The sequence below is a fragment of the Carettochelys insculpta genome, chromosome 5 (genome assembly GCF_033958435.1).
Source record: "Carettochelys insculpta isolate YL-2023 chromosome 5, ASM3395843v1, whole genome shotgun sequence".
Classification (NCBI taxonomy): Eukaryota; Metazoa; Chordata; order Testudines; family Carettochelyidae; genus Carettochelys; species Carettochelys insculpta.
In genome coordinates, this window is record NC_134141.1 from 38,216,667 (window position 1) to 38,238,873 (window position 22,207).

At 40.0% G+C, this 22,207-nt stretch overlaps 1 protein-coding gene across 1 annotated transcript in view; it reads left to right on the top strand.

Annotated features, from left to right (window-relative positions):
- The window catches only part of FOCAD (focadhesin), a 165,944-nt gene that overhangs the window by 114,163 nt on the left and 29,574 nt on the right, over nucleotides 1-22,207 (top strand). Inside the window, exons 23-28 of the mRNA XM_074994977.1 lie at nucleotides 1,618-1,706; nucleotides 3,714-3,755; nucleotides 7,237-7,342; nucleotides 12,723-12,839; nucleotides 14,190-14,428; nucleotides 15,892-15,981. Coding sequence (XP_074851078.1) covers nucleotides 1,618-1,706; nucleotides 3,714-3,755; nucleotides 7,237-7,342; nucleotides 12,723-12,839; nucleotides 14,190-14,428; nucleotides 15,892-15,981 — 683 coding nt within the window. The remainder of the gene's footprint in view (nucleotides 1-1,617; nucleotides 1,707-3,713; nucleotides 3,756-7,236; nucleotides 7,343-12,722; nucleotides 12,840-14,189; nucleotides 14,429-15,891; nucleotides 15,982-22,207) is intronic.

Below are 22,207 nucleotides of genomic sequence, written 5' to 3' on the forward strand. Positions count from 1 at the left end.
GAGTATGTACATGCTCAAGTGCCTTGCAGGAATGAGCTGCAAAGGTATGTCTACACTGTAGTTAGGAGCAAGCCTTCTAGCCCAGGCAGACAGTCTTGCACTGGTGGACTAATGTGCTAAAAAATAGCAGTGTGGATTTTGCTCTACTGGTGGTGATTCGGCGTAGCCACACAAGCTTTGGCCCAGGGGGTCAGCACTTGGGTGGCTAGCCTGAGCCTTCATTTGTGCAGAATTGTGTCAGGATTTTTAGTATGGTGGCTCAATCCTCATTGGTTCAGTTCTGTTTATTGGGTCAGGGGAGGCATTCTCCCAGCTGCAATGTAGCCGCGTCCTGTGCGACTATGGTCATACAGATCTGGACTTAGCAATATGTCCAGATACAGTCTTAGGTACCTTGTGGATTTGGAATGGACTTAAGCATATGTTTGAAGTTAAGGGTGTCTTTAAATGCTCGATTTAATATGAGTGATACAGAATCAGTGACAGAGCTGGGAATGGAACACAGGAGTCTGACTCCTGGTCCTGTCCCTCCTACTGTGATCAGCTTACTTTATTTAGTTGTAGTGCTTGTCTACAATGAGTTTTAGTGCAAACCAGCTGGCCATGTAGTCTTGTTGCCACACACTAACTGTACCATAGTTTGCTGGAAATTTGTTCAGAGCACACTATGGTCTCTGTGCAGTCTAAGTTGCATGGTATGCTGTGAGGTAGTCCCCTTTTAATGCATAGTTGAATTTCTAATACACAGCAGCAGCAGGATCCACATGATCAGCTAGTGCACGGCAAGCTAGCATGCTGAAAATTCACACTGTGGCTTGCCATACACTAACTCTTTGGGTAGACAAGTCCTGATTCATTTTTTTAATAACAGCTGTATTTTGCCAAGATAACATCCTCGTATTCTCAAGTTTTCATGATTATCCCACATAAAGATGTTGAATGTTCGAAAAACCAAGCTTGTGCTCATATATTTTTACATCAAGGCTTAATAAAATCAGTGGCGGTTTTGGGGATGGAAGCTACACCTACCTTCGCATTCTCATTCACCCACTGAAGAGATTTTCTTAATGCTTTCCAAACAGTCCTCCTTAGATCACAGAAGCATCCCACAAATTAGTATGGTGAATCAGACATAACTTCTTTTGAGTTACAGCTATAAGTGATGCAAGGGAGTGCAAAGAAGACAGTCACCGTGGGTAAAAGATTGAGAAATTCTTGTTCAAATGCTGCATTAAATAAACAGCACGTTTTGATGTCATTGCACTATTTGAGGTAGCTGGTTTCCAATTCTAAGATTCCCATGGGATTTCAGTTTGATGATCCCCTTTTTGTGACCATGGAATAAGTTTTCTTTCCATCAGTGGGAAGGGCCTTATAAGTAGTTGGAACCATTATTTCTGTCTGTGACAACCACCTCATACTTCCCTGAATCAAAAATTACAATTCTTTCACTTAATACATTGTATATTACAATGGGATATCGTATCAAGAACAATTAGGTCCAATCATGATATGAACCTCAAGGGAAAGGTTACATCTGTTACACAAGTGTTTCCCACAGAAATCTCAGGATTATTACCCATGAAAGATCTCCTGATTTATGTTTTGATTTTGCAGGGGAGACAGGCAGAGCTGGAGATGCAGTTAAAACATGGAAAAGAGGATCCTGAAGAGGTTCAGTACAAACAATTTACAGCCTGGCTCTGGTAAGGGAATGACTGTCTGCTCCTCATCACTTGTGACTGCAAGTGAGAGGGCAAAAGGGTGAGGATACTTCAAAGGCTTTAATGTTGCAAGTTTAATCATCAGTCTGAGTGCTAATGAGAAAAAACAGACATGATCTCTAATTTTAAAGAAGATGGAGGGAAGAGAGTATAGGTAAGGATGCTTATATTCACAGGTAGCTATCCAAAGGTAGCTAACCCAGTTTATGGAACTTACTAGTGACTGTACAGGAAGCAATTGACAAGTGCTGCTATTTTATATCCTGTTGTATGAAAACCTTTTGCTCAGTGCATAATTGAGAAACAGAAAAAAATTATATTGTCTTTATTGAGTATGACTTGACATGCTATAAATTGTTACCTTTCTAAAGACAGTCTTGGAGGAGGGATGTTGTAGTATATTCTGAGATACCAGGTGTGTGGTTGGATCTTGCTTTATGCCTTGATTGAGAGAGACCAGAGCTTCTGGCCCAACAGGACAGGGTGGTGGGTGCCTTGATTTCATTTTAAGTCATGTAAAGGAAAAGTAGCTTCTCATTTATTGTATTCAACTAAGCGCTGAGTGAATGGTAAATAAAATAGGCCTGAGTCTCTCTTCTCTTGAAACAGATTTTTTGCCAATGGCACTGTATATAGTCCTTCTTAGGAGAGAGTGGGGTGTACAAGACTTTCTTACAAAATGCTTTTAGGTCAGGATAGCAAATACATTTTGCCTTAGTCACCTCTCCTCAGTGTTTATAAATGCTTAACCTATGCTTTTAAATTAGACAATGTTTGAAAAACTGATTTAGCTTTGTGTAGGTACAGATGTAACTGCTAAGCCAGCAAGGAACTGAGAGCCAAGTTTGTAAGGTTAAGATTCTCTCCAGGTCCTTCCTCCTGGGCTCAGTCCTGTAATGCATTGAGTACCATCAATTCCCATTGCCTTAAAAGGGATTTGAAGGTGCTGTGCACATTGCAGGTGAAGGTGAAAGGAGAGGCTAACAGTCAGAGGATCTATTAAGTATTTACCAGTGTTACCCAGCCTTAAATGTAAGCTTGACTTTTACTACAGTGGAGAAGACAATACGAAAAAATTACTGTTCTATGCAGTTTTCACATTGTACTAGAATTTTTCATTAATGGTTATGCCATTCAGTGTAAATGCTTTTAATGCAGATATTTTTAGTGAGTGCAAAATAAATATTGTGCTTAAAATGAAACATTGATTTTATCCTTTAAAGAATGAGTGACCCATACGTTTTGTTTTATGCCTCGAATTTGAAACATTTTATTATATGTTGTAGAAAGTTGAAGGATGGATATCTTTCCAAGTTAGATTAGTCCCAGTTAAGATTTGCTACTTCATACTGCAAATAGTGGGTTGTGGCATCTAGATATTTAAGGAAAAAAAAAACACTTGGCAGTATAAAAGATTTACAGCAGCTTATCCTCTGGATATGAATGCTAAACTAAACAAATGCAGTTAATGTGTTTGTAAATTGATCACAGTAACAAAGGAAATATTCTAAGTCACTTTATAGCTTTCATTTCAATACATTTAGACTATTGAACCACCTTTTAGCTTAACTGAACAGGGCTGTGTTCTGGAATATAGTAAATGTTGGCTACACTGTTACAATTACCCATTGTACAATATTTTCATTTTGCTAAACTGAGACATAGAAAATAGACCTGAAAAATCATCTGCACTAGTTAGATCAGATTCATGGCTGCTGTATGAACTTTTATTTTTCACAGTGTAGTATAAAATTGGATACGAGCCTTTTTAGAGGATGGCTTTAATGGATGTGAAAAATGTAAGATAGCAGGTGACAGTGTGCAAAACTTATTTTATAAAACTTAAGACTTATAAAATAAGTATTGGATGCCATGTTTGCTAACATGGAATGGTCACTTGGAGGACTGGAAGGAAAATAAATCATGGCTAAGTCCATGCTGCACTATAAAGCTTAATATGCTAACTTTGTTTTTTTGTCTCTCTTGCAGGGTCAGAGACATGCTGACAGATGTTATCAAGGGTGCTTCAAAGTAAGAATTGTTCCTTTAGTAGAAGGAAGAGAGTTATTTCTGTAGCACTTCTTTCAATGATATTTTGTGATTTCGGCTCATAGCCAGCACAAGTATAAGGATGGCAGCTTTCCCCTCCATGTACGACATTATACTGTTGGCTAGGTGAATTATTGTAAGCATTAGGCGTAGGCTGCTCAAAAGGCAGAATACCATGCTGTGAGTTCTTTTCACTCTATTGGTCCAGTCTTTCATGGCAAATGATTAGCCTTAAGTCATTCTTTTTAACCTTTTATTCCTCTCAGCTATGTTAGAGGTGGAACATCACTTCTCCAAAGTTACACCGTGGTCTCCCCTTCTTGCTTCCATACCCCTCTCACACCTGAAAGTAGATGTTGATATGCTTTCAGGCCATTGCTGGCTTGTTAGCATACGACAATGCATTAGCTGTGAATGCTCTGGTCCCACCCTTAAACAGTACTGAAGGCTTTAGGGATGGTTGTTAGTGGCTTGACTTCTTCCTTGTGTGTTCATACTTCATTGACTTCATTATGCTCTGTGGTTGCTTAACGTGGATAATAGCTCCTTGTACTCAACCAGACAGAGATGCCAAAAGCTATGAATCAGAATAAAAATAACTCTTGAACTCATGGTCTGCCATGGATATTTGCAGGAGTGCTATTTATTATAGGACAATTTAGTAGGTGGTACCTAGTGGATTTTCAGAGAAGACAAGTTTTAAATATATTGGAAAGATCAGCATTCTGGCAGTTCTAGATATTCAAATTTTCTATAAAGATTTTGAAGATTTTTGTCTGTTTAACCATGCAGCTGTCTTGGGTGAATGCTGCTATTGAAAATGTTCACATCCACATGCTTCCTTGCCAATCCACCTTCAGGTAGTTTGCTCTATGTGGAAGAGGGGAAGGTGAAAGAGGAACTGATCAAAATTAAACTCCAAATGTTAGCTATTCATTAAATGTCTATGAAAACTTATAGAAGTAAATGTTGAAAACTGCTTTGTTAGAACTTGGAAGAGTAAGATACAAAACGGGGACGTGATAAGCTCTTAGAATCACAGGGCTGGAAGAGAGCTTAGGAGCTGATGTCCAACCCTCTGCTGAAAGCAGGCCCAACGCCAACTGAGGCTATGTCTACACTAGTGAAAGTAAATTGATTGCAGTTACACGATTTTATCTACGGTAATCAATGTACCTGCAATTGACTTTTCTGGCTGTCCTCACTGAAGGAGATCAATAGGAGAGATTTGCCTGTCAACCTCCCTTATCCCTTGCGAGTTTTGAGAAGTACAGGGATCAACTGCCAACCCCTGATAGGGACGTGTGAAATCAACCTACGAGATGCACGAAATAGAACCCCAGAAGATCAACCCTGAGCAGGTTGATCTTCCAGGGTAGCGTAGACATAGCCTGAATCACAAGGCCCTTTGTCCTCCATTTCTTCTATGCCCTTCCCCATCAGTGACCCTAGATCATTTTGGGGTCTGGTTGTTGGTTTTTATGTTGACAGGATGATATTTTGTTCCATGAGAATCAATTGTGTTATATGAATTTAATGCACCAGTTGGGTTGAAGCCAGTTTAAAAGTTTCTAATGGCTTGAGCCATTTTTGAGTGCAACTGCTGTAACTAGCATTAAACATCAACGTAAATGACTACATCAATTCTGAAGTGATTGTTTAAGGTAACATAAGAATACTCTGAGAAATGAGCTAACCACCTAATCAAAATTATGTTAGCTACCTCTGATAGAGTGGTCTGGATTTAGTGTCCCAGAGCTGAAAGGTCAGTGACGATCCATTAAGAAACTCGTCTGCCTAATCAAAAATCTATTTTCAGATGGAAAAAGAAATCTCTAAAGATAGGAAAATGGGCTTGAGGTTCCAGAGTAATACATAGGTATGGTAATAGTTGAGCAGTGTTTTTGGGTATGCAATACAGTGATGTAGTGTTAAAACACAAAATGAAATGCAGAACATTTCACCTAACCAATACTATACATGATGCAGAATTGATGGCATGTTACATATTCTGTTATATGTAATATCTCAAAAGTTAGCTGCAGGATGAAAGACAAGTACTTGGCATCTCTCTTTGCAGTCCTTTTTCTGAACCTCATCTGAATGTCAGTGTCTTGGTTTTAGGAAATTCTGTAGAGAAAAAAGATGTCTGAATGAATTTTGTGGGAAAGGCTCCCAAGAATGTCTGTTCCCTACCAATTTTCAAAATCAAGATGATATTAATCTTAATTGTAATGGATGGGAAAACTTGCATAGGAAAACCTAATTATCTGAAGAAGTGGGTCTTACCCACAAAAGCCGATGACCTAATAAGTTTATTAGTCTCTAAGGAGCCACATGACTGTTAGGGGAAAAATGTATTTTTATATATTTCTTATTTCTCTCACATAAACACAGAGCGTAGATCAAAAAGTGCCTGAATGTGACTTTATTTTAGTGTAATGTAATTCCTGTTCAAAAGTGTTGGTGCTGGCCGTAGCTCCTAGTTGTGCATCAGGTCTCTCATATTAAAAATCTGGTGCTGGTTTCTTCCCTGTAATTTCATTGATGCTTAGGATTTTAATACATTTTAACCTTACAGACATGATTACGTTATTCAAGGCCTGATCCTTATGTGGTGAAAGAGAGTATGGCTAAGCCATTTATGCCACTAACCTCAACAGTGGTTACTGGAAACTGATCATGTTATAACATGAAACTTACACTCCTTTAGTACTTTGGTATTTCATGTTTGCTCAGCTGTCTGAATGTTCCAGTCTCTGTACCAGAGAAGAGTTGTATTTCTGTATTGTACATATTGGAACTTTTTCTTTTACATTTGCCTGACACCTTAATGCTCTGTGGAAAGAATGTCACACAACTCTTAGCTGCATAAAGCTTTACAGACAGGTGAGACAGTGGCTTGTTTTCTGGCTGTGTGGATATGTGCATGCTATTGCTGCTGTCTCTATAATAACCACTTGCCTCTCCAAGCATTTCATGCTTTTAGAAGTGTGCAGCTGCTAAACTTAGCTGTGTTCAGATTTTTGCAAGATTAGCATCACCACAGGGCAAGTTATATAGAAAGAATTTTGTCTTTTGAGCTAGAGAAAAATACACAAATGGTGTTAGGCAGACTATTTATCTTCAACAGAGTTTCTTTAGCAACTTGAACACTGCAATATTCTCTCTCTCTCACATACATACACACATGCTTTATTAGGCTTTATTATTACAAAGAGAAAAAATGTAACTTGAGACAGTAGGCTTAATTTCCTCCCATCTCATTGATATGTAGGTGAGATGTGGGGCACTTCCATAGTGCCATTGAGATGGTTGTTAGCTTTGAGGAGGTCATTGAAAGATTGGTATTTGCTGTACAGAACTCTGGTGGCATGTGCTTCCACAATTATTAGTGTGTTTCATTATCTGGATCTCTTATGTGCTAAGTTAGTTGTTAGTTACTGTTTGTTCTTTTCAATAGGGAGAGTCCAGTAGTAAAAGGAAACTCTCTCCTAGCTTTAACTGGCCTGGCAGTTGCTGTAGCAAACTATGAAAATAGCCTTTCTTCGGACACTGAAGGACCAGAGGTGAGTTAAACCTTAGAAAAACTGGGACTTAAAATCAGAACAAAAGTGCTGGGAGATTGCATGGAGAACTCCTTACCCTATCAACTGTTCATATCCAGTCTTACTCAGTAGCTCTACACAAAATGATCTAGGTTCTCAGTCTGTGGGTCTGCTCATCGCTCAAAACACCACAGTTGACACGTTTGTTGTCGGTCTTGTCAGAGAAGAGAAAGATCTAGTGGATGTTGAGCCTCCCCACCTGCTTTTTCTCCTTCCACATCAGATTTAATAACATATTTTCAGAGAATAGTAACAGAGAGATAGCCGTGCTAGTCTATATACTATCACAACAAAAAAGCAGTCCAGTAGCACTTTACTGGACTGCTTTTTTGTTTTGATAGTATATTTTCAGAGAGGTTGCAGTGCCACTTCGTGTGCTCTACCTGTGTGCATCTTAGTAGAGCACTTCACTTTCTGGGGCTGGCAGTCTGTCACTTGAAAGGAGCTCTAAATTCACAAATGGAAAAGTGAATTTGTTGTAAAAGTAGATATATTCACTGTCATAAATTAATGCTTGTAAAGGGTTAAACCCAGAGAGATTGGGTTCTGTGTTGGCAGTTGGGTTCTGTGTTGGCAATCAGCCAGGTGAGCCAATGGGAAAAGAGAGGGGGATTTTTTTGAACTGAAGCTGCTACCTGCTGTTGAGGAGTTTTTGTTTTGTGTGGCTGGAGGAGAAGGAGGGAGATTGAGATGTTTAATCCTGAGCAGGCTTAAGGAATTCACTAAATATCCAGGCCACTAAGAGATCTGGGTATCCTGATGTGTAAGTAGAAGGGAAATGTTAAGTCAGATGAAATCAGATTATTTTTTTATTTTGGGTTTGGTGCAGGACTTCTCAGACTGGTTGATGCACCCCCACAACACACACACACTGTAACTTTTAAACTAGATAAACGGGAAGTAGTTTTCTGTGCTTTAACCTACTTTGTTATTTTTATTTGCTCTGTACCACCTAGCAATCAAGGTTTTATCACATAAATCTTTTGTTAATAAATCACCATTTTTAAAGGCAATGATTTGATTCCTGTGTCCGAGAGGAGGGTCTGTGTATATGCATGACTAAGACTGAAAGATGAGCTATCAGATTGCAGTTTAATTTCTTACTTTTTGTTTTCAAGATCTCTCCTAAGTGAGGGTTCAGATCTGGGGGTTACCCCACAGGGAGACATCCCGAGTGTGTCTTCCTGGGTTTTAAGAGGGGTTTTCTCATTTGGGTGGTGACAGCTACCTCCCAGGGTCAGAAAATCTGTGACCTTGTGAAGCTGTCAAGCAAAAGCCAATAGAGGTGAGGTATTTTTAAGGTCTCTTGCAGGTCCCCACCTTTTGCACTCAGTGTCAGAGGGGGAAAAAGCCTGCACATTAACAGTGTGTGTGGGTGAGTGATTTTAAGTGTATAAATAATTACGTACCCAACTTTTTCATGTCCTGTACTTCAGCGTATGGACACTGGCTTCCTTGACCTCAAATCCTTGCCCTTGGATACTTGAGTTTGCTCAGGAAAAAAGATCCATTCTGCTTGAAGGCCATTATTAAAATGGATTTATTTTTCAGCTGCTAAATTGATGATGAGTTGCTGTTATCTCTCAGTGTGGCTCAAGAAGCTGCTTGAAGCACTTTATATAACAGAAACTATAAGCATGAAGAGAGGGAAATATGAATTGTAGGTAAATGAGAAAAGCAGAATTAATATGTCCAACTTCTCAGTGTAATAAAAATGCCACATACTAGAAGTCCATCTGTCTTACGTTAATTCCCTTCCCACTGGGTCTGCATGGATTGGAAGCACTGTAAAGGGACCCAGCAACTCGGAATGCCACACACCGCACTGACTTCTATGACTATGTCAGTAACAGTTTAGGCAGGATCTGGAAGGAGAATAATTCAGCTTTTTTGCTGATGCAAAACATGGGCATGATGCAAAGCCTCAAGAAAACTATGTCTCTTTAAGACTCAAACTTCAGAGTGAAAGGAATGAAGTACGTTTGTACATTGTGGTCTCCTAATATTCTTCCCCATTGCCAGAAAAGTGCTTGTTGTCTCCATCAGGTAGCTGTTTTTCAACTTGTTGACTTCCTGAAGATTCTTCTGAAATCCAGTCTCCACGTGGTACTGTGGTATCCTGCAACTAGGTCAATTTTTCTCAGTTATTTGAACTTTGTTAATATTTATTTCTTTCATTTTAGTTTTTTTCTTTACTTTGGTTAATAGCAGCTTTCCAAAAAGGATGGGGCATTTTACAGTAGTATGTGTTTGAGATTTTCCCTGTGTGGTCAGAATGTTGAAGACCCTAAATATGTAAGCTTCAAAGAAGGCTAGAATTGGAGTTTGATTTATTTAACTTATGTTTCCAGAAATGAAGCCTTATTCTCAGAGGTGTGACATTAACACTTACAAGGGAACAGAGGGCACACCTAAAGATCTTCAGAGTCTTGTGGGTTACTAGTTTGACTCTACCCACTCAGTGACAATTAAAAGTTGTTTTCTTTTCTGTAGGTGGGGTAGCTCTGTTTCCTGTTCAAGGTTCCCTTTTGCAGAATCATTCCCATCTTTTTTGAGAGAAAGAAAAATTGCTAATAGACTGAAGGTTCTTTGGAGTAGGGGCAATCTCTCTAAGGCTACGTCTACACGTGAAGCCTACATCAAAGTAGCCTATTTCGATGTGGCGACATCGAAATAGGCTAGTTCGATGAATAACGTCTACACGTCCTCCAGGGCTGGCAACGTCGATGTTCAACATCAACGTTGCGCAGCACCACATCGAAATAGGCGCAGCGAGGGAACGTCTACACGCCACAGTAGCACACATCGAAATAAGGGTGCCAGGCACAGCTGCAGACAGGGTCACAGGGCGGACTCAACAGCCAGCCGCTCCCTTAAAGGGCCCCTCCCAGACACACTTGCACTAAACAGCACAAGATCCACAGAGCCGACAACGAGTTGCAGACCCTGTGCATGCAGCATGAATCCCCCGCTGCAGCAGCAGCAGCCAGAAGCCCTGGGCTAAAGGCTGCTGCACACGGTGACCATAGAGCCCCGCACGGGCTGGAGAGACAGCGTCTCTCAACCCCCCAGCTGATGGCTGCCATGGAGGACCCCACAATTTCGACGTTGCGGGACGCTGATCGTCTACACGGTCCCTACTTCGACGTTGAACGTCGAAGTAGGGCACTATTCCGATCCCCTCATGAGGTTAATGACTTCGACGTCTCGCCGCCTAACGTCGAAGTTAACTTCGAAATAGCGCCCGACGCGTGTAGCCGCGATAGGTGCTATTTCGAAGTTAGTGCCGCTACTTCGAAGTAGCGTGCACGTGTAGACACAGCCTAAGTGAACAACAAGAAGTCCTGTGGCACCTTATAGACTAACAGATATTTTGGAGCATAAACTTTTGTGGGCAAAGACCCACTTTGTCTTCGTGGACCTGGTGAAGTGGGTCTTTGCCCATGAAAGCTTATGCTCCAAAATATCTGTTGGTCTGTAAGGTGCCACAGGACTTCTTGTTGTTCTCAAAGATGCAGACTAACACGACTACCTCTGTGATACTCTAAGTGTTTGTACAGTACCTAACATGATGGCTGATGAATATTCTAGCAGGAGCTCCTGAAACAGAGGCGAAAAGTGTGTCATGTGAGAAATGTGTAAGAATTGGCAACGCTGTCATTGCCACAGAGAATTACAGGTAGGAACAGATTTGAACAAACCATAAAATAGACCCCCAAAACCACGATTTTATTTTGTCACAATCTTTGCACATGTGTTATTGGCAGTATTGTGTTTTTGATGAGTGACCTTCAGGAGCCTTTCTAGTCTGTTCTACCAAAAAAACAGGTAGGGGCTTCTGAACTGTGTTTGGTGAAAAAGTACACATGTATTTCAGTATTTCAGTACATTGTTTCATCTGTGGTTTTAAAGAAATCCTATCAAGCTAAAAAGCAAAAAATACATTGACTTACAGTCCATCTGTAAGTCCTGAGTCGTGTGATAGTGGAGATAGTGATTTTGAGAAACGGAACGAAGCTCTTCTCTGTAAGGGGAGCCAGAAAACACATTCAGTCAAGCAAATTCATAAAATACTTTTATCCTGAGCAACCACAACTATCATTCACTTAGACCTCCCGTATTAACTTGCTATAACATGAAGTAATGAAATAGGTCCATGTGATTTCCCACTTTAAAATGTAGCTTTTTTCCATCTTTTCTGAAGTAAAATAATATCCTTGTTTTGTTCTAGGTTCTCTTTCTAGCTCTATCATGGTCTTTAGGGGACTGGAAGAGTCTCAATCTACATAAGCCCATTTCTTGAGTGGTAGAGTGAGGGTAATACACTCAGATGCATTTTAAGGCTGGATTTGTTCATTTTGTAAAACATTTTGAGGCACTCAGTTGGAGAGCACTATATAAACATTCGGTATTTGTTGTTGTTTTGCTAACAATGTTATGACTGCTTTTCATACTGCTTCCTGTTTTTTCTGAGAAATATGTTGCCATTTCATTTCAATCTAGGGAGAAAAAGGGTTTTTAAGACCTTTTTTCCAGAAGGCAAATTACACTGTTACTGAGGGTAAGGGTCAGATACTGCATTGTTTAGAGACATTCGTGGTGCACTTTAATCCATGCATCATTTATTGTGTTGGTAAATTGACTTTCTTGTGTCATAGTGACACCACAGTTTATTTATTTTGAGTATGCATGCTCTGTTTATGCGTCTGTTGTTTTGCTACATTCTGTTCTTGTGACAGCACAGGCCGTTAAACAGAATATGAAAGACGCCTTTTGACTGAAACACTTAAGCTGAGCTTTTGTCTGCCCGTATATAGTGGCTACCCATGTAAAATTAGAGATTCTAGGTCTCTTTTTTTTTTTTTCCAGGAGAGGAGATTTAACTTTAGAGTTCTTGAAGAAGACTGTATTGTCCAGTCAAAGTGAAGTTTTTGAAGTTTTCCTACATGTTTTTTATATCCACATTTAATGTATGCCTGTCTCTTGGATAATTGGTACAGCCAGCTATTTGCTCATATTGAGCCATAATGTTGTAGGGCTGTGGCTTTTTTCCCCCTGGTGCTGCTGGTTTGAGGCCTGATTCAGTCATCTTTGCTGTCACCAAATAATGCCTTATTCTGCTAACCTCATAGAACAATTCATGGGAATTAAATGTGACACTTGTGAGTAAGAATAGTAGAATTAGGCCCTGATTGAGTAGTTAAATAGTTCTTAATTGGCATATCTGCTGCTGAATCTGTTTGCTGTTCTTGAATGTGTCCTGGTTTAATAATAGAAATGGATGGATATTTGCAAGTTGTTGTTTAAGGTTTATTGGTTTGTCACTTTTCACCACCTGTAGACTGAACTGGATTTTCTTCCCACAAAACACTGGACTTCCATGGTGATAGAAACACTGCTTAGTATTGTGAACAGCCGCTATCATGCCAAAGGTCAAGTTTTCCCATGGTTTTACCAGGTATGGTCCGAGTTTCAATCATCTTGACATGAGCTATGTTTCTGTGTTGGCCAGTCTGCAGGGAAAGCAAAGAAACCACACAGCTTGGATTAGAAGAGAGGAACACAGAGCAAGGTGTAAGTCTTGGGATAAAACTGCAGCTCCAGTTCTCTCACCATCTCCCCTAGTGCTTTGATATAGATTTCACAGAAGTGGGTTGGGGGTTGTGGTGGCAATAGAATAATTCTGTCAAGAGGTCTGTCTGGGTGAATAAGCATTTATACAAGACCTCTGTCTGAAAGGAACTGGTCCATCCAGCCATATCAACAGTATGTACAGGTAAATGAAACAAGACTGATAAATCTAGAAGAATTAATATCAACCCTAGACATCACTGGGCAAGGTCCCAGACCACCAAAACCAAAGCAGTTTTAACACAATTTGCAAATACCATGCCAGACTGCCTGGAGCTGAGGAAATCCAGTGACTCAGTACTAGTTACTATTTTACAATCTTTCAAAACACCTGCATCCAAAAGTGGTATACTTTCAAAATACATTTGATGTTGAGACAGAGGCTAGGGCCTTGAGTCATTTCAGTCCTCTCTTTCAAAAATGCAGTATATTGAATTTTTTTTTCCTTCGTGTGTATATTTCAAAGCCTCCCGTAGAAAAAATTGCTCTAGAGGATAACTGGCATTTTGATTTCAATATTTTTCTGCCTATAATTATACAAAAGCTAATACACATACAATAGACTATTGCATATAATCAGCTTTTTATTTATAGCTTTGTATTTCAGCTTTTTTAAATGGAAAGGAATTTAAAGACTTTGTGGTGAATAATCTGTCTCCTTGGAAGATTTTCTGTCTGAAATTTTGCATGATTTGCTGATGTTTCTCTACTCTGGACTTGATGCTTTCCCACCATTACAGCAGCTTTTTTTGTTCTTGATAAATTCCTGGCTTTCTATAATGACAGAATCATATGCCGATATTTATTTACACGTAGATGAGGTGGATCACTGTGCTGAATATTTTAGTATGAAAGCTGAATAGGAAAATACATCAATATATTTATGCCCAGATGATCTGTTGAATTCCTGTTTTCTTCACCTGCCTTGTTCTTATTTCCATATTTACTCATCCTGTTTTCATTCTAGAGGTGCACTTTCAATAACATTAGTTTTAAACTGGTTGGGTGGGGGAGGGAGGGAGGGAAATACTGTTTGCTCCTAGATAAAAATGCAGTTACAATATTGTATGTGATACATTTTTATATTCCTAAAATACTGAGTGTTCTCTGTAAGAAAATTGTTTTTTCTCTCACACATTGGCAAAAACCAACAAAAATCTTTTTGAATGTGTCCTAGAAATCCTATTCTGGAGAAAACACAGCCAGTGCTATTGCTCGCTCCTGTGCAGCCACTGCTTTGTCTCTGTTAGTGCCAGTTTTCATTGTATCCTACAAGGAGAGGGTTGAGGAAGTCCTGAGTGTACTGACTGCCAGGTTACCTGGGAAACCAAATGCTGATGAGTCTCAAGCTGTTCAAATCCACATAGGCCTTGCTTTGGGAATGTTTATCTCACGTTTGTGTGAAGAAAAAATCAGGTATGGATTACAGTGTACAGCAGGCATGTAAATAATTAACTTCCTCCCCTTTCTGGAATGTGACATTTAAGTTTGTACAATCAGGTATTTACATTTTATAGTCAAAAAATTCCCATGGTGAGTTGCAAGATTACTTAAGACATCTTTTTATTTCTTTATTAATCTTTTTCTTCCTCTCCTCACTTATTGTTGCCATACTGCACGAGGTGTGTTTGTTTAAACATAGTATCACACCTTCAAGATTAATAATGCATTTTAACGTTCATCATTGTATAACTATTAAGGTGCTGGTATGAGTCACTTATGTTATAAAGCCACAAAAATGTTAAGGGCATTAGCTACCCCTATTTATATTGTTATAGGATAGTATTGACAAATGTGAGAACAGGATTGACGCTGCTTGTGTTAGGCTGCATGCAACAGAAGTCTGACATACAACAAGAATGTATGGTTACTTGTGCTTAAAGCTGTGTGTATCCAGTGTATCCGAACTTCTTGATGGTGTATTGTTACTTTCTGAGGAGAATGTTTGGTAAAATGTCCCTACAACAGATCTGTGCAAGGTTGAAAGGAGAATCTCTAAGATGATTGCTGCAAATTCCTGAACCTTGACAAGAAATTAAGGTACTCACCTTACGCTATGGACATCCTTGCCTTCATGGCATTTAAGGTTTGCTTGCTTACACCCATAGTAAAATACAAGTACTTCATTTAGGCCTCAATAGCATAGTTGTTATTTTATCCCTTTGACATGATGATTTCTGAAGCACCTCCTTTGGCTAAAATGCATGTTGCATTAATATGCTGTCCTGCTACTCAGTGCTAAGTGGGTAGGTGGAAAACAAGACTGCCCTGCTTTTTAAAAACCTACAGCACAGTTTGTGTGTACTTTACCTCTTGATAATTAGTCAGTAATGAAAACTGAGCTATAGATAAACCAAGAAAGCCTTTGGAGAAAACGGGATTACGTCATCACACTAGGGGAACTGAACGAGAGTATACTATTTTTTGTTAAGGAGGGAAGCAAGTGGTGACATTTTTAAAAACATCAATTTTTGCTTTTTTGCCCCATATTTTCTCCTGTCATTTAATTACTGAAATTTAGCTAGCTAATTCTGACTTTGGAAAATATTCATGTTGAACCTAGAAATAATGTATACGAAAGCCTGACTACTCTTAAAGAGGATTTCAGGCATTTTCTGGAAGCAAGAAGTCCCTCAGGAGTTATTTCAGGATGTTCAGGCCTCTTTCTCCAAATAAGATCCAAGATCCTGAAACAGATTCATGGACTTCAGTTGTACATGTTTGTGCGAAAGCACAACAGTTGAAGACTCATGCACTTAGGTAGTATGAAAATCTACTTTATTTTAGCAAATAATCATTTTCAATGGCTGATTCAGTCTTACCAATATCACAAGCACCTTGAAAAGCTGAACAGTATCTTTTCTATTTTTTTTTCGTAGTGATGTGTCTGGCCAACAGATGAATCTAATTCTAATGAAGTCCCTCGATGCGTTGGAAGATTGCTGCTTTGACACCAGTCTTGAGTACAAGTAGGTTTATTCCATTACTGATGTGAATATGTACAGTAAACTCTTTTATATCCAGCAGCCCCAGGACCAGATGTTGCAAGATATTCAAATATTCTGGATAATAGAGAGGTATACCTAGCAATGCCTAACACTGAACATAAACAAGATTAGATATTAAGAAACAAACAAAAATGTATGCAGAGTACTTTATTTATCAACAACAATAGTAGTGTACACTGTAAACTTATACTGTATTTGCTGTGCTTATTTGTATTTACATTCACGATATTGTACTTATGGAAAATGTGACTAAAATTTACTACTGGATAAAATGCTGGTTATTTGAGACTTCCGGATGATAGAATGCCAGATATGAAAGAGTTTACGGTACTAGATTGCTGCCATTCATATCGACCATGAGGCCTTCAACCCACAAGTTCTGAACTGGGGACTTTTGCTATGAGGAACTGATCCTGTCCTTGGACACTTCCACCTGTCTTATATCTTTGAAATCCATTACTTGGTTATTTAACATATGTACAATAAGGGCTGTGATCAGTCTCTGAACATATCTCCCCTCCCAATATAAACCATAGGCACATGGTAGAGAACAGCATTAAAAATGCAGTTGTCTTGTTCATTAGAGATAAGGGCAGTAGGCAGTGCAAGCGATTTGTGGAGTATTGTTGTTCATGTTATCTCTATGTGTTCACAAATCAAAGGTGTTTTTAAATTACCCCTCAGTGCTCTTCTGTAGTGACCAAGATGTTCAGTGGTTGCATGTTGCTGCTGTTTTGGAGCCTATTACTGGAATGCGCATATGTGGACGTTACAGTGTGAGTCAGAGGAGCATGGCTCCTTTATCTGGGAGAGTCTGTCTGTTAAATTGACTGCTGTGGACAGAATGAAGAATATGAATGGAGGCAAGTGTATGTCATATGCGATGGTTGCTTTGAGAGAAGCAACATAGGCAAGCCTCAGAGTACCAGCACCACACTTCCATAAAGAGAGGGATAAATCTGGGGACAAGCAAAGATCCATCTCAGTCCCCAGCTCAAGTACAACAAAGTAACCCACCCAGCCTAGGCAGCCCCAGATATTAGCAGGACCCTTAGCCAAATCAACATACCCTCCTCCACAGAGTCCCTGCAAGTGGTGCAGAACACAATGGCTTTGTCAGTGTTGACTGCCCAGACTACTGCAGCTCCAGCTCATGAAGGAAGACTATACCCAGGCTTTCGAGGTCTCCAACTCCCCGCAGCACTGGACTCCACTAGAGGGTGGGTCCAGGCAGCACTCCCTGGAATGCAGCTGTCATGATTCAGGCCGCAAGATGCAAAACCCTCCATCTGTTGGGTTGGCAGCCCAGACGGAGACATTTACAGCACAGCTCTCTGGCACAGGAGCACAAACCTTCAGTGGCATGCATGCCCTAGCAGAAGCCCTGCTACCTAAGTTTTCCATGTCCATGGAGCAGCCCTTGCCTGTGCAACCCCTCATAAGAATGGCTTGTCTCCCTGTATGTATGCTGGTCTCCACCTCAGGCATCATACTGGACAGGCATGTAGAGACATCTCATGGTTCCGATCACCGTTGTGGCACCATTCAGGCAGGCCATGGCATAGATTGACTGCACTGGCTGTCACAGATCCACCTGTTGCTGCTGCTCTAGCAGCAACTGTTCCAGGTGGCCATAAGGAGCCTCAACACGAGATTCAGAATCAATCACGTTCCCCTGCCACAATACATGGCTCACAGGAGCCGATGAACCAGCCCTTCACAGCAAAGCTTGCGACAGTGGGTACAGTGGCACCAGAGCCATGGTTGGTGCCCTGGTATCAGTGGAACCATAGATGTTCATTCCGCCAGCCCTGACTTCTTTTTTGGTGGCTGAGGTTGTGGAGAGATCATCTGTTTCCCTCTCACATCCCCCCAAGAAAACATCAGTAGAGGAAGTAAAATAAAACTCCTCAAGTTGTGCAAGTCAAGGAAGAGCAAGCCTCAGACCCTCCAGTACTGCTGGAAGCACCACTTACAATGCCCTCATTGTCCATGTCACCAGACAAGGCCATCACAGCACCCTCTCTGACCATTCCTCCCAAAGACACAAGCTCATCAAGAGCTGTTGAAGAAGGTGACTTCCAGCCTCAAACTGCAGGCAGAAGAGCAGGAGGAACCCTCAGGCTCCCTCTTCGATGTGCTCTGTGCTGCAGCACCAGCTAAGGTAGCCCTTCCACTCCAGGAAGGGGCAGCGAAGATTACCAATGCCTTGTGGTAAATGCCATCCTCCCTGACTCCTGTCTCCAAGAGGGTAGAAAGAAAATACTTTGTACCCTCCAAATGCCACAGATTCTTACACCTATCCCTTAACTATCTGTTCATCGAGTTGATGAACCACAAAGCATGCCCAAAGCCAGTCTGCAGCAACCCCCACCAACAGACTGTAAGAGGCTGGATTTGTTTATTGTACGGCTTTTAACTGAGACTGGCAAACCACCATTACCTCCTGGGGTGTTATGATTTTAACTTCAGGCAGAACACATCCAAATTCAAGGATGCCATTCCTAAAGCCACCAAGAAGGAGTACCAAGACCTCCTTGAGGAGGGCATTGCATCTGCCAGGGCAATTCTGCAGGTAGCTTTGGATACTGCAGACATGGCAGCCTGGGCCTGGGCTTCAGTGGCATCGAAGCACAGGGTGTGATGGCTCCTCCTTTCCAGCCTTTCTCTGGAAGCACAGAATTTTCTGCAGGATCTCCCATTGATGATCAGGCTTTGTTTGTGCAACCAACAGACATTAAATTCCATGGTCTTAAAGCCTTGCACACTTCAGAGGTGTTCTTGGCTTACATCCCAATCCAGAATCCCTGTCAGGTGGCTACATGGTTGTTGGTGTGTACAGTCATTACATACTACACCACATCCTAACCCAGACTGGGTGGTGATGCTGGCAGAGCTGTGCTGCAAACTACTTATTCATTAATTGGTTTCCATCTCCCTGCTTGAGCATCACCTACTATGGAATGCACATGAGCAAAAACTCCAAGAAGATGTTTCCATGACGGGTATTCTTCAGATGCGTTGTTCATGTCCATTCCTCATCCTATTGTCCTTTCTCCACTGTCAGAACAAAAAAACAGTCAAGTAGCCCTTTCAAGGCTAGCAAAATAATTTATTAGGTGATGAGCTTTCGTGGGACAGACCCACTTCAGAGCAGAAGAAGTAGATCTGTCCCATGAAAGCTCATCACCTAATAAATTATTTTGTTAGCCTTTAAAGGGCTACTTGACTGCTTTTTTGTTTTGATAGAATACCAGCTAACACGGCTATCTCTCTGTCACTGTTCCACTGTCAGAGTATCTGTCAAGAAGGAGCTGAGAATGATGGGACTGTGTAGCACCCTTTATGTTGAGCAAGGAAGGCACCATTCCAGGGTTAACTAGAGGCAGTCCCTTATGGGTCCTGCTAAAGGAAAATACTTAGGGCAGTGGTGTGCATGGCAAGCATGCACTCCTACTGTGGAATGACATGAGCAACACATCTTGACGAACAACAGTTGTGAAAAGAGTCCACGTATATCTATTTGGACTGTCAAATGGCATGTCAGATGAATGACATGTCAGTTATGATCAATATTTCTCTGTTCATAAAATGGAAAGATTGTGAGCAAATGTTAACTTAGTAATGATGATCACTTATGTTGATTCTTTTGTTACCAGTCATCAGAACAAGAGTTTCTGTTTTTCCTCTCCTCTTTTGTACCTGAAAAACCCACCAAGGGGTCACAGCTGCACTTCATTAAGCTGTGAACTTGGAAAGCTTAGTTTGGATTCTGATTTAAGTTTCTCTAGCCTGGCATAGAATGCACAGGGAGTTGTCAGCTGCATCGCTTTGTACCCACTGCTGCTTGAGATGAAAGCTTCCCTCTAACAGCCAAAATAGAACCCCCCCACCCCCCAAACCTGCCAGCAAGAGTCAGAGAGAAAAACACAAAACAGTGAAGGAAAGATTAAAGTCTTTTTTTGTATTTGATGGAAGTGTAAAAGCTAGTGTGTGGGGGCAGATGGCGGGGGGGGGGGGGCGGTTAAAGCTACTTTAAGTTATCAGAGTGCAATGTGAATCTTTAAAATGAAATTGAACAATGAAGTAATTTTAGACTTTAGTTGATTCTAGTACTACTTAAACAATAGCTATTTTTAAAGTGGAGTCCCTCTAGCCTTTGTCATACACCGTAGATATTTGTGGATATGTGGTGCAAGTAGTTCACTTCATTCGGAGTTCATCTGTTGGAGATGGTCTGAAATTTCTCTGATGTTCTGTTCCTTCAAAAACATGCTACAAATTGTCTACAATTTAATGTGTTACATATTTTTTTAAAAAAAGGTTCGTTGTACACCCAAAATATGTTTCTTCTAATGTGGTGATGCAAGTCACCAAGAGCAAATTCATCATAATGGCCTGATTTAGAATGTAGCTTTTATTAAGAGATCTCCACTGTGAGAGATGCAAGCTGGTTGGAGGGCATGTCTTGTGTCTTGCTGCCATCTAGTGGGGAAGACATCTTACTACTATTTTTTCCACTGTTACACAGTAGCTGTTTTGAAACAAAAAGCAGTCAAGTAGCACTTTAAAGACTAGCAAAATGGTTTATTAGGTGAGCTTTCGTGGGACAGACCCACTTCTGGGTCTGTCCCACGAAAGCTCACCTAATAAACCATTTTGCTAGTCTTTAAAGTGCTACTTGACTGCTTTTTGTTTTGATAGTGTATAAATTAGCATGGCTTCCTCTTTGTTACTAGTAGGTGTTTTGATTTGTATAAATTTTTTTTGCAAACCAGTGGTTTAGTACTGCTTTCTGATGCTGGACATTCAGTGAGACATCCTACGTGCCAGGTATTACAGAATTTTGCCTTATCTGTTTCATAGAAAGTACAGTGTCTACTGCACACACTGGAGTTCATGTAACACTCTTCTAACTTATGTGTTGATTGTCTATATTAATAATTATCAAAGAGGTAGCCGAGTTAGTCTGTAACTTCAAAAACAACAAGAAGTCCTGTGGCACCTTACAGACTAACAGATATTTTGGAGAATAAGCTTTTGCGGGCAAAGACCCGCTTCATCTGATGAAGTGGGTCTTTGCCACCAAAAGCTTATGCTCCTAAGTATCTGTTAGTCTGTAAGGTGCCACAGGACTTCTTGTTGTTTATATTGATAATAGTATTATTTACACTGGAACCGTTGACTTTCCATTGTTTAATTAGGATAATTTTCTTGCATTTTTATTAACATATTATTTAGTATTTTAAGGGGGAAAACAAAAATAGGAAGCTATTTCAAATAATAAATACAATAAGCCACAAGATTACATGACTATTATAAAATATCTGTTCCACTACACCAATAAATGATTTTACAGCAAAAACCTGAACTACTACATATCTGCGAGTCTGTGTAAATTAGAAAAAAATACTTGAGATATTGCAAAACCCTTGCCTTCAAATAGGCCATCATAAAAATGAAACAGTAGTGACACTCCCTCTTACCCACAAACCCTAAAACAACCAATCAAATATACCAAAACATCCCAGTCCTGAAAAAAAATCGATTTAAACGGGATGGAACCCCAATAATACTTTAGAAAATCAAAATCTTTACCCACCCACTCCCAAACATGCGTCCCGCTGTCCCAATAGGAGACACATCAAACTAATCAATCAGCTAAGGATTTCATTGATTTTACATGGAAAATGATCAGATGCTGCAATGAGAGTTGGTGGGTTAAAACCCAAAGACTGAGAAGTGGATAACATCACTGTTGTATGTATATGTAAGTAAATATATATCAAATTAGGGATTTTTGACAACTAATTAAGTCACCAGTAGAGTCTTTAGGCCCCTTTCTTGTGAAAATTATATAATCTACATATTGCATAAAATATTCACAAATTTACTGACAGAAGGTTCACAGTATATTTGCATTCATTATTATGTAATGTCTTTTTTTGTTATTCATGTAGTTTATGTTAAATATGTTATCTCACTAAACAAAACCAGTTCTAAAAGGATCACAGAGAAAGCAAGATGAAAGGAGCCAAACTAAAGAGAACATCCAGTTTCATGCAGTATATTATAATATATTATATAATATTATTATATTGTAATATTATAATATGCAGATATTGAATATGTTATACTACATCTCATTACCCATGAAAGCTCATGACTTAATTTGTTAGTCTCTAAG